Source organism: Herpailurus yagouaroundi, unplaced genomic scaffold, assembly GCF_014898765.1.
Source record: "Herpailurus yagouaroundi ecotype Mexico unplaced genomic scaffold, PumYag 186, whole genome shotgun sequence".
NCBI lineage: Eukaryota > Metazoa > Chordata > Mammalia > Carnivora > Felidae > Herpailurus > Herpailurus yagouaroundi.
Window position 1 is genome coordinate 32,728,098 of NW_024412417.1, and position 12,245 is coordinate 32,740,342.

General features: G+C 43.1%; 1 protein-coding gene across 1 annotated transcript in view; it reads left to right on the top strand.

Annotated features, from left to right (window-relative positions):
* Positions 1-268: 268 nt before the first annotated feature.
* FER1L6 (fer-1 like family member 6) overlaps positions 269-12,245 on the top strand; it is a 121,777-nt gene continuing 109,800 nt past the window's right edge. The window contains exons 1-5 of the mRNA XM_040494368.1: positions 269-348; positions 4,388-4,508; positions 7,212-7,266; positions 7,348-7,479; positions 11,002-11,064. Of these exons, the coding sequence (XP_040350302.1) occupies positions 273-348; positions 4,388-4,508; positions 7,212-7,266; positions 7,348-7,479; positions 11,002-11,064 (447 nt within the window). The 5' untranslated portion in view covers positions 269-272. The remainder of the gene's footprint in view (positions 349-4,387; positions 4,509-7,211; positions 7,267-7,347; positions 7,480-11,001; positions 11,065-12,245) is intronic.

A 12,245-nucleotide genomic window follows, 5' to 3' on the forward strand; every position in this document is an offset into this window, starting at 1 on the left:
ACCTCATGATTTCTGGTGAGGTTTCATGGTTTCTGCAAATGTAGAGCTGTCTGAAGAGCTTGTTGGTTCTTCCTGACTTGTCTTTTGATCCTCATCCACCAGGGTGAAAGAGGAGGCTGGTCAGCTTCCAGGAAAACTCTGTGTGTGTGTGTGTGTGTGTGTGTGTGTGTGTGTGTGTGTGTGTGTGTGTGTGTTTTCTCCTAATATGTCTGAATGACTTGAAGTTACTGTTACAATGTTGTTTAGTTTTTCTTCTTCTTTTCAGAAAGGGGATGTTTGGGCTCAAGCTGAAGAAGAAGAAGAAGAAAGCAGAGAAGGGGTTAACACTAGCCAATAAGGCTGCTCAAGGTGAGGCTTTTGGGGGTGGGGGGAAATGCACTATACTGGCATTGGGAGCCTACAGGTCTCATAGAGTTGACACCTCCTTGGCTGAGAATGGAGCTGTCCCTCCGTGGAAGCGTGGAAGCCAGGTGGGGGGGTGTGCTACCTGCTGGGTCTTCAGACCCTGCTGGTCACAGGTGCAATCCACCCCAGTGCTGCTGGTCACCTGGTCATTGGGCCCAACAGGGGTGGGGCGGACACCTGCTGGGCATGGAAGGGGACCCCAAGGAGACGCGGTGACAAGGTCCAAGCTCCTGTTTCTCTTCTCATTTGCTCTGTAACCCAGGATAAGCCACTGCACAGCTCTGATTCTGTTTCTTCCTTTGTCAAGCGGGCACGATGTGGGTTGCTGGGCTGACCTCACACACCATGGGGAGGATCCAGTGAGATTTTAAAAATAAGAGTGAGGACAGCAGCTGCTACGGGGGAGGCTCTGCATTTATTGTCTCATTTGACCCTGCCATCATCTTACCAGTGGGTGTTGTTATCCCAGGTTTACAAATGAGGTTGCAGAGATGCAGAGAGAATAAGTAAAGTATGGGAAGGACAGTGGCAGAATTTGCAGGGCCTAGTGGAAAATAAGAACGCAAAGCCCTTGCTAAGAAATTATTAAGAGTTTGTGGATGGCAATAGCAGAGTGCTGAGCTCAGTGTGACAAGGTCCTTCGGATCACAGGACCCTGTGTGGAGGCACAGACCCCGCAAGCCTCTCAGGCTGGGAGCCCAGAAACAGGAAGCAGTGGCGTTGGGATGCACGTCCTGGCTGTCGGACTTTTCGCCCTCAGAATGGGCAGCTTGCTTCTTCGAAAGAACAAATAAATCCCCAAGTTACAGTGTGAACCATACGTACCGATGGGGCCAGGCCTGGCATCGGGTAGACACACGTTTGTTGAGTCAAATAGGATTAACTGCTTCCGATGGACAGGTCTGCGGTGGTCTTCCGGAGACTTCTGCTGAGTGGCCCTGACAACACCCAGCGTGAGGCTAGCTTTCTGGAACATTTACGAGCCCAAATGGTGCAGTGGGTCTGCTGTGTCTTCACCCCTCTCGTCTCCTTGGAGGGACCCATTGGGATGGAATGGGAGAGGCATTTTAAGTGGGGACAGGACTTAAAGCTTAAAGAAATACTTGTCTGTTCAGTCAAATTGAAGGTATCAGGGAGTAGGTAGAAAAGGCTTTTAGGTCTTTCCTGGTGTCTTTGAAATTGTGACCCTACAGTAGGTCCTGGGGCACAAGGTTGAATGAGACAGTCCCTTACTTTCACGATGTTACGAAAAATAATATTTATGACACATTTAACAAGTCCCTGCTGCTTTTTATTTGACATGCATCATTCATGACTCTGAAATGTAGGTTCTTTTGCCCCTATTTTACAATAGAGGTTCAGAGAGGGTGAGTGCTTGCCCAAAGTCACACAGCCAATAAGTGGAGAAGCCAGCTCCTGAGCCTAGGTCAATCTTATACACGGGCCTGGGTTTTCCTATTCCATGGGTCAGCCTCCAGTTAGGAGCCTATAATGACCACGTAGGGAAGGAAAGAACAAGGTGGTGGAGATTTAGGGCAGTCAACCTCAGGCATTTCAGAGAAGCTGGTTCCTATGGCTCATTCTAATTAGAGTTGTCAGCCCAGAAAGCAAACAAGGCAGAGAGGAATCAGACCCTTCCTAGAAAGTAAATAGCATTCATCCTGCTGACTAGGGGCTTGCCCTGTGGGAGACTGACAAAACAAAGTCCATAGAAGTGAGTACACTTTGGTCTTTCCTTTTGGGCCTATCCTGGAAAGTTAGGCTCTTCTGGATGTAGCATTTGGAGATTCTCAGAGTCAGTGGGTCTCACGTCTGTGTATTTGAGGCATAGTGGCTATATCTTAATTTCATAAAATTCCAGTGATCCTAACCCATCCTTTAACTAGTTATCCGACAGAGTTTTTGAGTACCTCCCATGATCTTCCATTCATGCATTTACTCAAGAAAGACTAATGGAAGTTCCACTGAGTGTTGGGTCCTGTGCTAGATTCTATTCTATATGCTGGTGAACATCGGATAGATTAGAGACGGGCTAGCCCTGTGTAGGACTCTTCCGTTTGTCTTTCCAAATCAATTCTCCACCTGTCCTCAGCCCCAGGAGGCTGGCCTGTGTTGATGCACAGCCCAGGTCCCTTTCCCGATGGGGCGCCCCAGTAGGAAGTTTGAAGGACGGAGGAGTGTGAGCTCAGGATTCATGGTTGGATGTGCCCCTCAACGAAGGGGATGGTTACTGCTCTTTATAGGGAAGCCAGCTGGACCTGACTTCCTCTCCTTCCAGGTTCTGGTAACTGCTCTCCTCATTTTGGGGTCTTCCAAACAGATACAGTGTGGCTGCTCTGAGCCTCAGGTAGCTGCACAACCCTTTGTGATTTTCCTGTACCCACACCCGTCCTCAGATCATTCTGTTCTGGGGGCACCCTCTGTTACCTATTGGGACCTGAGGAGGTACCCGAATTACAAGTTGAGAAAAGTGCTATAAAGAAAATAGAAAAAAAAGCATCTCTGTGGGATGGGTAACATTGGCCTTGCCTCGCTTTATAGATGAGGACAGCAGGGCTGAGAGAAGATCCTCAAGTCAGGGTGTGGCAGGGCTGGGATTTCCACCCAACCTTTGGGGCCAGGGTTTTGAACTACACCATGCAGAGTCTCTTAGTGCATTCCACACTGTCTGTTTTTTACCAAAAACCTGGCTGAGAGGTGGTTCCTCAGCTTTGCTACACCTTAGAATCACCTGGGGTCCGTGTGGGGCGGTGCACCTGGGTGGCTCAGCTCAGGTCATGATCTCGTTTGTGAGTTTGAGCCCTGCTGCAGGCTCCGAAGTGGCAGTGTGGAGCCTGCTTGGGATTCTCTGTCTCTCTCTGTCTCTCTCTGTCTCTCTCTGTCTCTCTCTCTCAAAATAAATAAACAAACTTTAAAAAGAAAAGGAATCACCTGGGGATTTAAAACATCTTGACATCCAGGTGATATCCCAGATAAATTAAATCAGAATCCCACAGTGGGGGAAGAGATCTAAAGAATATGTTTACTATCTATTCATTTAAATTTTCTAGACACTTGTGCATTCCTTTCCTGTGGCTGCTATAACAAATTACCACAAACTGGGTGGGTTAAAATAACCCACATTAATTTTCTCATAGTAATGGAGGCTGGAAATCAGTATCACTGGGTGGAAATAAAAATATTGGCAGGGCCCCATCCCCTGGGGAGTATCTGATTCCTGCCTCTAGTGTTCTTCTGATGGTTATGATCGGCATCTGTCCCACCTCTGCCTGTGATTACATTGCATTCTTCTGTTCCCTGCCTCCCTCTTGTAAGGATATATATTATTGCAATTAGGACCCACCTGTATAATCTAGGATAATCTCCTCATCTCAAAATCCTTCATTTAATCACATCTGCAAAGACCCTTTTTCCAAGTAACATTTACAGGTTCTGGAGACTAGGACTCGATATCTTTGGGGACTATGATTCAACCTAGGGCAACTTTCTACTCAAAATTGGCCCTCAGACAGCAGGAACAGATCTGCATGGGACATTGCTATTGGAAATGCAGAATCTTGGGCTCCACCCCAGACCTGCTGAATCAGAATCTGCATTTTAACAGCTTCCCAGGTGATTCTTATGCACATTAAATTTTACTGATGAGGTTCAGAGGGAATAAATTACTTGTCTGAAATTCCACTGTGGCAAGGTCATGACTTGAAAGCATGTCTTTGAATTCATAATCCAGTTTTCTTTCCATAATGCCATGCATATAAATCGACTCTTTTTTTGGGAATAGAAGACGAATTTACTGTTTAGAAAAGTTAAGGTATGTGCCTGTCTTTTCTGCCAATAAAATGTTAAGTTGCACGCTGGCAGGGACTGTCTGAATGTCTTCATGTACCCCTTATGGTGATTAGCATAGCGCTGGACAGTTGAGGCTCAGATCACCACTGTGGATCATATTTGACAGAGTTTTCTTCCTTGTTTGCTTCTCTAGATGGCCAGGATGAAGCAGAAGCATCACAGGAGGGGCCTTCACACCAGGAAGGACTGGGAGGAGATTTAATTTATGGTCATGCGTCTGTGACCCCTGTCCCTGCAGCTCCTCCAAAGAGAAGGTACGGTGCTGGTGCAGGCAGTCAGCACACATTTACTGGGCACCTCCATGTGCAGGAACCCTTGCAGGCTCTGGGAAACAGAGAATAATAACTGATCACTGGTCACAAGGCGCCAAAGGTCTAAGGCAGGAAGACAAGAGGTCTGTATGTATTCAGTTTCCTCCACGGCAGTGCTGGTGTCCTGATACTGGTCAGCCTTCAGCAAGCCAGGGTCTCACCTTAACCAACTTCTGCCCTTAAATCCCCTGAGTTGAGGTCTCATAATTCAGCAATGACAGCAACAACAGGAGGCAGACTCGGGAGCTGTCCCTCACCTGCTCTTTAATTCATCAAGGTGCCAGGTGTCTTAGCTCTGTGTTTGTCCCAAATGTTTGTACTACCCGACAAAAAGTCAGGACAAACTGGCCTTCGTGCCTGTGATTTGCTCTACCAGTTAGCAATTGATGTGTAACACTCCCAAATTCAGAGGCTTAGTAAAAAATTTGTTGCTCCTTATGAGTCTGTGGGCTTCTTGGTTAGTTTTACTGGTTCTAGACTGATACACATCCACCCTCATGTGTGTGCGTGTGGTCATTTGGTAGCTCTGCTGATTTTAGTTTGAGTGTTGGCTGGTAATAGGCTGGTCTAAGATTGCTTCACCTGGGACCACCGAGCTCCCCTCGATATGGCATTAGATCCTCCAGCAGGCTAGTCTGATCTTGTTCTAATGGTGGTGATGGCAGAGTTCTGGGAGAAGGAGTATGAGTACATAAGGTCTTTTGAGCCCAGGCTTGGAATTAGCATGAGTCATTTCTGCTGCATTCTATTAGCCAGTGCAAGTCTCGAGTCCAGCCCACGTCAGAATGAGGGACAAGTCATAAGGCAAAGAGCATTGTTCCAAGGAAGCTAATACCTGGGGCTATCAATGCCTTCAGTCTACCATATTTGTTTATGTCTATTTCTTACTCATGGTAATTCCTCATGCCATCCCTTCTTTGTCCACTCAGAATTCTTACTGTCAATAAAGCAAATTAGTGCTTCCCTGTATGGCAGACTGAGTTGTTATTACTGGGCCCTACAGGATGGCACACAGTAGATATGTGGGTGGAGGGGGTTGGGAAACAGCTGGAAATCAGAGACGGTGATAGCTGAGAGGTTGACTCTTTAAAGGAGACATGAAGTTTGTGTGCACATACTCACTGCGGTATCTCCTTCCCCCTTTACTACACCATGACGACCATGGCCCCCTAAGCTCCCTGACTCAGGATTTCAATTACTTTGAAATATCCTTGAAGGGATCCCTTGCCATTTATTTCACCAGAATAACAGCACCGCATGGAGGAAGGCAGGAGAAAAAGAAATAGGGAGTAGACTTTTTCTTTTTCCCTGGTCAGTGCATTCTCCATCAGTTGAAATTCTACCCACCAGATAATGCTCATTGACATCCAACCTCTGCAGTGAATTCTTCGTTGCTTACCTGGGCTCTCGGGAACTTCTCTCTTCTCTGAACTCCTATCACTTTTTTTTTTTTTTTCTACAACACATTTTACACTTAAGAGTTTTTTCTTGCCATGCTTTGGTCCTCTCTCCCTTGGATAGATTGCTAGCTCTGTAACGGCCAGGATGATGGCTCATTCATCTGTTTTTTTCTCTGAGACCAGCACAGAGCTTTCGCACAGTAAATGATCAATGCGAATTTGCCATTTTATTAATGAACATATATACCTTTTGCTATGTACTCTTCCCTACATACATTATCTCCTTTCAGCCTCAGAACAACACTACATGGTAGGAATTATTATGTCCATTTTCAGATGAGGAAATTAAGGGTAACGTCACAAAATTGGGAAAAATAAATATTTTAATTCAGATCAGTCTGAGTCTAAAGCTTTGGGATTTTTACTAGCCTTCTTTGTTCTCTACTGGACTCAGTTGTAATCGGCGGAAATGGAATGAAGTCAAATGCAAGATGGTATTGTTGGAAAGCGGGAGAATAAAATCCAATAGGAACTCAAGCTCAGTTCATTTCCCACCCGTTGCTGCCTTGGTGACAACAGGGATCTGTCACCTCTTTCTACTGTTATCCGATTTCTAAATGCCCAGGTGTTGTGCATCTGTTTCTAATTCCTTACGACAGTCCAGATAAATGAAATCCCCTGGAATGTGAAATCTCACTGGCTTGGCATCTGGGTTGCTCCTTCCGATTTTCTCTTTTACCAATTCTTTCAAAAGCAATCACAAAACTCAGGATTCTTTTACCTACTATAAATGGTAAAGGGGTCCTGTGGATAGGATCGGACAGGAAATAAGGGAGATCTTTATGCAGACCCAGCTGTGCTACTGACTTGCTGAGGCATCTGAGTTTCTCATTTTGTAAAACCAAAAATAAATGATACTGATGATCATACGCACAATAAGAGTTGACACTTATTTTCACCAAGCACTGGGTTAAACCTTTACATGCATCATATCATTTAATTGTAGCCATTATCTCATGCGGTAAGTGCTATTATTAGCTTCATTTTTAAGATGGAGTAACTGAGTCATAGAGAGGTTGAGTCACTTGTTCATTTACATTTTATCTCTTCCAGAGATGGAGAGAAAATATGTGATACAGTATAAATAAAAGCACTTAGAAGTACCTGGGAAAATATTATCAAGGCTTATGGATCCCAAGTATGTTCTTATTTAATGAAACAAATACGTTAAACTTTCTTTTAATAGATCAAAACTGTCGACTAAGATCCATGATGGGGAGATCAGATCCCAAAACTATCAAGTAAGTGACAGTCTGTCCTGTGTCTTCTTGTGTGAATGAACAGCAAGGTCCTGAGTGCATATCTGCTACTTTGTGTTGTAGATTGCCATCACCATCATTGAGGCCCGCCAGCTGGTGGGTGAGAACATTGATCCAGTTGTGATCATTGAGGTTGGGGATGAGAAGAAGCAGAGCACCGTGAAGGAAGGAACCAACAGCCCATTTTACAATGAAGTAAGTCACGGAGGTCACCAGCATCCTCTCCACCAACACTCCCTGCACTGCCATCTGGGGTATTCTTTAGCCAAATAGAAAAACTGTGTCTCTCCTCACTGCTTCCCACCACTCATCTAAGCCCTGGAAAATTCTCTGAGCTCCTTGCAGACAGCCCCATAGAGTTTCACAAAAAGACAATGGAAAGGAGAGATGAGGAATTCCCACTGATTTGAAATTCATTGCTGTGTTTTCGAAATACCCCATTTTCTTGTCTCTTTTTTTAAAATTTATCCTTATATCTTATATGATGATCTTCATTCACTATAAGGTCTGGTTTTATATTCAATAAATGTATTGAGTGTTGGTTGTAAAGAAGATAAACATTCTTTTTCATGAAAGAGACCCTAGAAATTTAATTATTAATTTTGAAATAGACATGTTGCATCGGAAAGTAAAATAGTCATATTTTTCCAAGCAGTGCAGAAATTGTGGACATCAAAGAGCGGAAAGCATCAAAGAGAGACAGGAGGCTTCTAAGTATTCTACACACTGAATTATTTTTTTTTAATAAAAAGATTACACAGTAAAAAAAGTGGTAAAATATACAGAGTATAAAATGATATATGATGAAGAATATGCATCCCTCTGATCTTTGATCCCTTAACCCCCTTCCTCCTGTCCTAGAGGCAGCCATCCTCACCAGGCATTTGTGTACCCTTCCAGAGATATCCCAGGCATGTATGCGAGTACAAATAAATACTATAACCAAATGGTAGCATTCTGTCCACACTGTCCTGGACCTTGATCTTTTCACAAAGCAATGTATTTTAGATGATATTAGAGGTAATATCAAGACATATAGTTCAGTCTCATTTTCCCCTCATTGGTGTAGTTTCCCATTGCATTGATACACCATAATTTTCTAAACCAGTCAATCTCTCATTGATGGATATTAATTTTTTTCATCTTTTGGCTACTACTTATACTCACATTAATATGGCATAACTGGGGCAAAGAATACACGTATTAAGAATTTTGAGGGGCGCCTGGGTGGCTCAGTCAGTTAAGCGTCCGACTTCGGCTCAGGTCATGATCTGACGGTCCGTGAGTTCGAGCCCCGCGTCGGGCTCTGTGCTGACAGCTCAGAGCCTGGAGCCTGCTTCGGATTCTGTATCTCCCTCTCTCTCTGCCCCTCCCCTATTCATGCTCTGTCTTTCTCTGTCTCAAAAATAAATAAACGTTAAAAAAAAAAAAAAGAATTTTGATATCACAAAATGCCCTCAAAGAGGTAATAATTTATACTCCAACTAACAGTGCACAAGAGTGCCTATTTCCCCATAGTCACTTTGACACCACGAATTACGAGAAAAATGCAGCGAACTCTTAATTATTTCCCTAATGGGAATAGTAATTGAAAAGGGAGACCGTTGGTAATGAAATCAACAGAAAATGGGCAAATCGGATTTGAGCTGTTAACTGCTTTCCTTGTCATCCATCACTCCTGTCTCTAAGCCTTTTACCATGAGTTGTTTCCTTCCTGTTCTACCCCCAACTCCAGAACAACTTTTAGCATGGATGGGACATGAAATAATGTGTATGAAAATGCTTTAAAACTGCAAAGCTCTACAGGTTTGTTAAATGCTGTAATTAGTATTTTCTTTATGCACACAAGTCCTGGATCTAAATTACATTAAGTTGGGACCAAGTGCAATCAGTAGACACTCAAGTAAAAATATAGAAGTTGAACTAAAAACCTTTGTTACAGCTTTTGCCTCTAATTTTCAAGCCAAAGGCCATCAGATGTTGAAGGAACCAGTTAATAGTGGCTAGGGAATATTTTCCAGCTATAAAAATGTGTGTGGCTCAAAGGTCTAGGGAACCTGTGTGAGGCAATTGAGTTTGAAATGTGAAATGCAACAGAAAGCAATAAACATTGGAACTAATTTATTGGTCCAAGGAACCCACAGCATCTCATACATCAAAATAAGAAATTTCATCTGGGTTTTCCACGTAGAAGAAATTCTGAACAATAAAACTCTTTAAAAGTTTGATACATATCTATATATATCTATATACATCTTTAAAAGTTTCATATATATATATATATATATATATATATATATATGAAAAACTTCCTGAAATGTCATATGTATTTTCCCATTTTCTTAAACAGAAGACATGGAATGTAATGTGACCTGTCATTGATATCTAAGGACCGCCATTTTGAAGGTCTCTTATTATGGCGTGTGATGGCATTTTTCACTTTCCACATTTTGGTTTTTCTGTTTTGCCCTGTAAAAGCAGGCTGTGAGCAGAGAGCTTTCCCATTCCTACTACTGTCCTTTCCATCTCTAAGGCCCTTGTGTTATTTCTCCACAACGAAGCTCAAAAACATATAAAAAGCAACTTTCTGTCCCTGCCTCCCTCACCCCAACTAGTCCCCCAAAAGACACAACCCACAATGAGACACCATCCCAGTGTTCTAAATCTTAGGAGACTACAACTTCACATTTGGGAGGTACTCAGTAAAGTTCAAACAGTGAAATATCTAGTACTTGAACCCCTTGTGTGATAACTTCTGGAGAAATAAGCCGAGCTCTCAGGTCCATCAATAACCAGCTGTCTGAATCTAGGCATGTCTTTTAAATACTTTGGGCTTCAGTCTTCCTTTGTCTGTAGAATATAGAGACTGGTCTAATTTCTTCGACTCTGAAATTTAACCACTTTTTGGGACGCCTGGGTGGCTCAGTCGGTTCAGCGTCTGACTCTCGATTTTGGCTCAGGTCATGGTCTCACAGTTCGTGAGTTCATGCCCTGTGTCGAGCTCTGTACTGATATGTCTGTCTCCCTCTCTTTCTGCCCCTCTCCTGCTTTCTCTCTCTCTCAAATAAATAAACATTAGAAAAAATAAAATTCAAACACTTTCTTAAAATTAGAAGTCTTCCTTGTCCATAATTTCTTTTCATACTCTTCCTGGTCAATCTTGGGAATATCACAGCAATGTTTAAAACTGCAAAATCCTGAGGAAATTAGATTTTAATCAAGTTCACCCCAAATTAAAACCACATTGAGATATGATTTTTTATCCATCATTATTAATAGGCAAAAAATTTAAGAGAATTGATGATATAAAGGGTTTACAGGGTTCTGGAGAAATGGTATTTTTGTATGCTGGCAGTGAGAATATAAAATGGCTTGGCCCCTTTGGAAAGAAATTTCACACTATCTATTAGAAATTCACATGCGCAGAAGCTATGACCCAACAATTCCACTTTTCATGTCCATTTTAGAGGAAAAAATCACCTATATCCTGGGCAAGTATGGGGTGAGAGCATTTTTTTTTTTTTGCATTTGAAAACAAATTAAAAAGAATTTAGGTGACCTTAAATAGGAGATGACCAATCTACTGATGGTATATTCATGCCACTGAGGACCATGCAGCAATTGGTTAGAATGATAGAAATCTACAACTACTCCAGTAATAAGGTTTTTAGATGCAAGTCTGGAATTTATGGTCAAAATGAATTTTATGTTTTATAGTACTTTGTCTTCGACTTCATTGGACCCCAAGTGCATCTTTTTGACAAGATCATCAAAATCTCAGTAAGTGTATCATTGGTGATGGAGGGGTGGGGTGATGGAAAAGATTGTAGGCATTGGGAACTCTCTAGAACAGCTCAGCCTGTGTAGGGGTGAATAGGTTTGGGAGGGGTGAGTGTGGGTTGGTGAGTTCCAAACCAACAGGATAGAACATGAAATAGCTAGTGTGGAGGAATTTGGGAAGGAAAACCTCTTCAAGGAAATCTGTGCTTCCTGGAAACAAGCTATAAGCTACGCTCAAGCCATCATGAATTGAATTGTGGAGTTTACTAATGTGGGAATGTGAAATACATGCTTCGATGGCCATCTTTACGATTGCCATTTTGAGTTGATTTCTTTCCTTTTATGAAATGAAATGTGAGTGTCTCTCTCCTGGGATGATATCCACACTAATGATAATTAATCACAGCACTCCCCACTTGTAGTTGGTAATAAATAGAGAAGTAGGAAAAAGCATCAGGAAGGAACCACATATATCAGTGATGCTGGATCAGAGAATGTGATTTGGAGCAAGTGGTTGCCATTAGGCTTCTTCATAGCTGTCTGAGAGTAGACTTTAGGACCTGCTCATGTGGGGTCGTGTCTGCTGCATAGACCCTTCCTCAGCCCTGCAGAGTGAAGCCCTGAGGCAGAATGACCTGCCTCCACAGATCATGTCTAAACAGCAGAGATAGAGAAGATTCTTGGTCTAGCCAACGATGCCTTACGAAGGTGGTCCACCACACGGAGGGCATGAATGGGAAGGGAAGGTGCCCGTGCTGAAGCCGTACTCGCCCAAATGAGAGAGCATGGGGGCCAGACGGAACTCACGCCAACCTCATGCCACTCACTGAAGAGACAGAGAGACCAGCGGGTGACAGACTGCATCTATCTCCCCCCTCTGAGAAATCACTACTTCTCCCAAGAAGAGGGTAGCATGGTTCTGCATCCCTGAGAGAGGCGGGGTGGGTGGGACAAAGGTTAGTGCTCTCTTCCTAGTGGTTCTAAAAGGACAGACCTTGTACTTTATGTGACAATGCAAGAAGCGTGGAGAATGGGGAAATGTTTTCCTCCACAGTGACACCAACTCTAATCAGAATTTTAAGATGGCAAAAATTGTCTCAGAGACTTCCTTGCCTGTCCTTGTCACCCACATATTCTATTCTATTCTATTCTATTCTATTCTATTCTATTCTATTCTATTC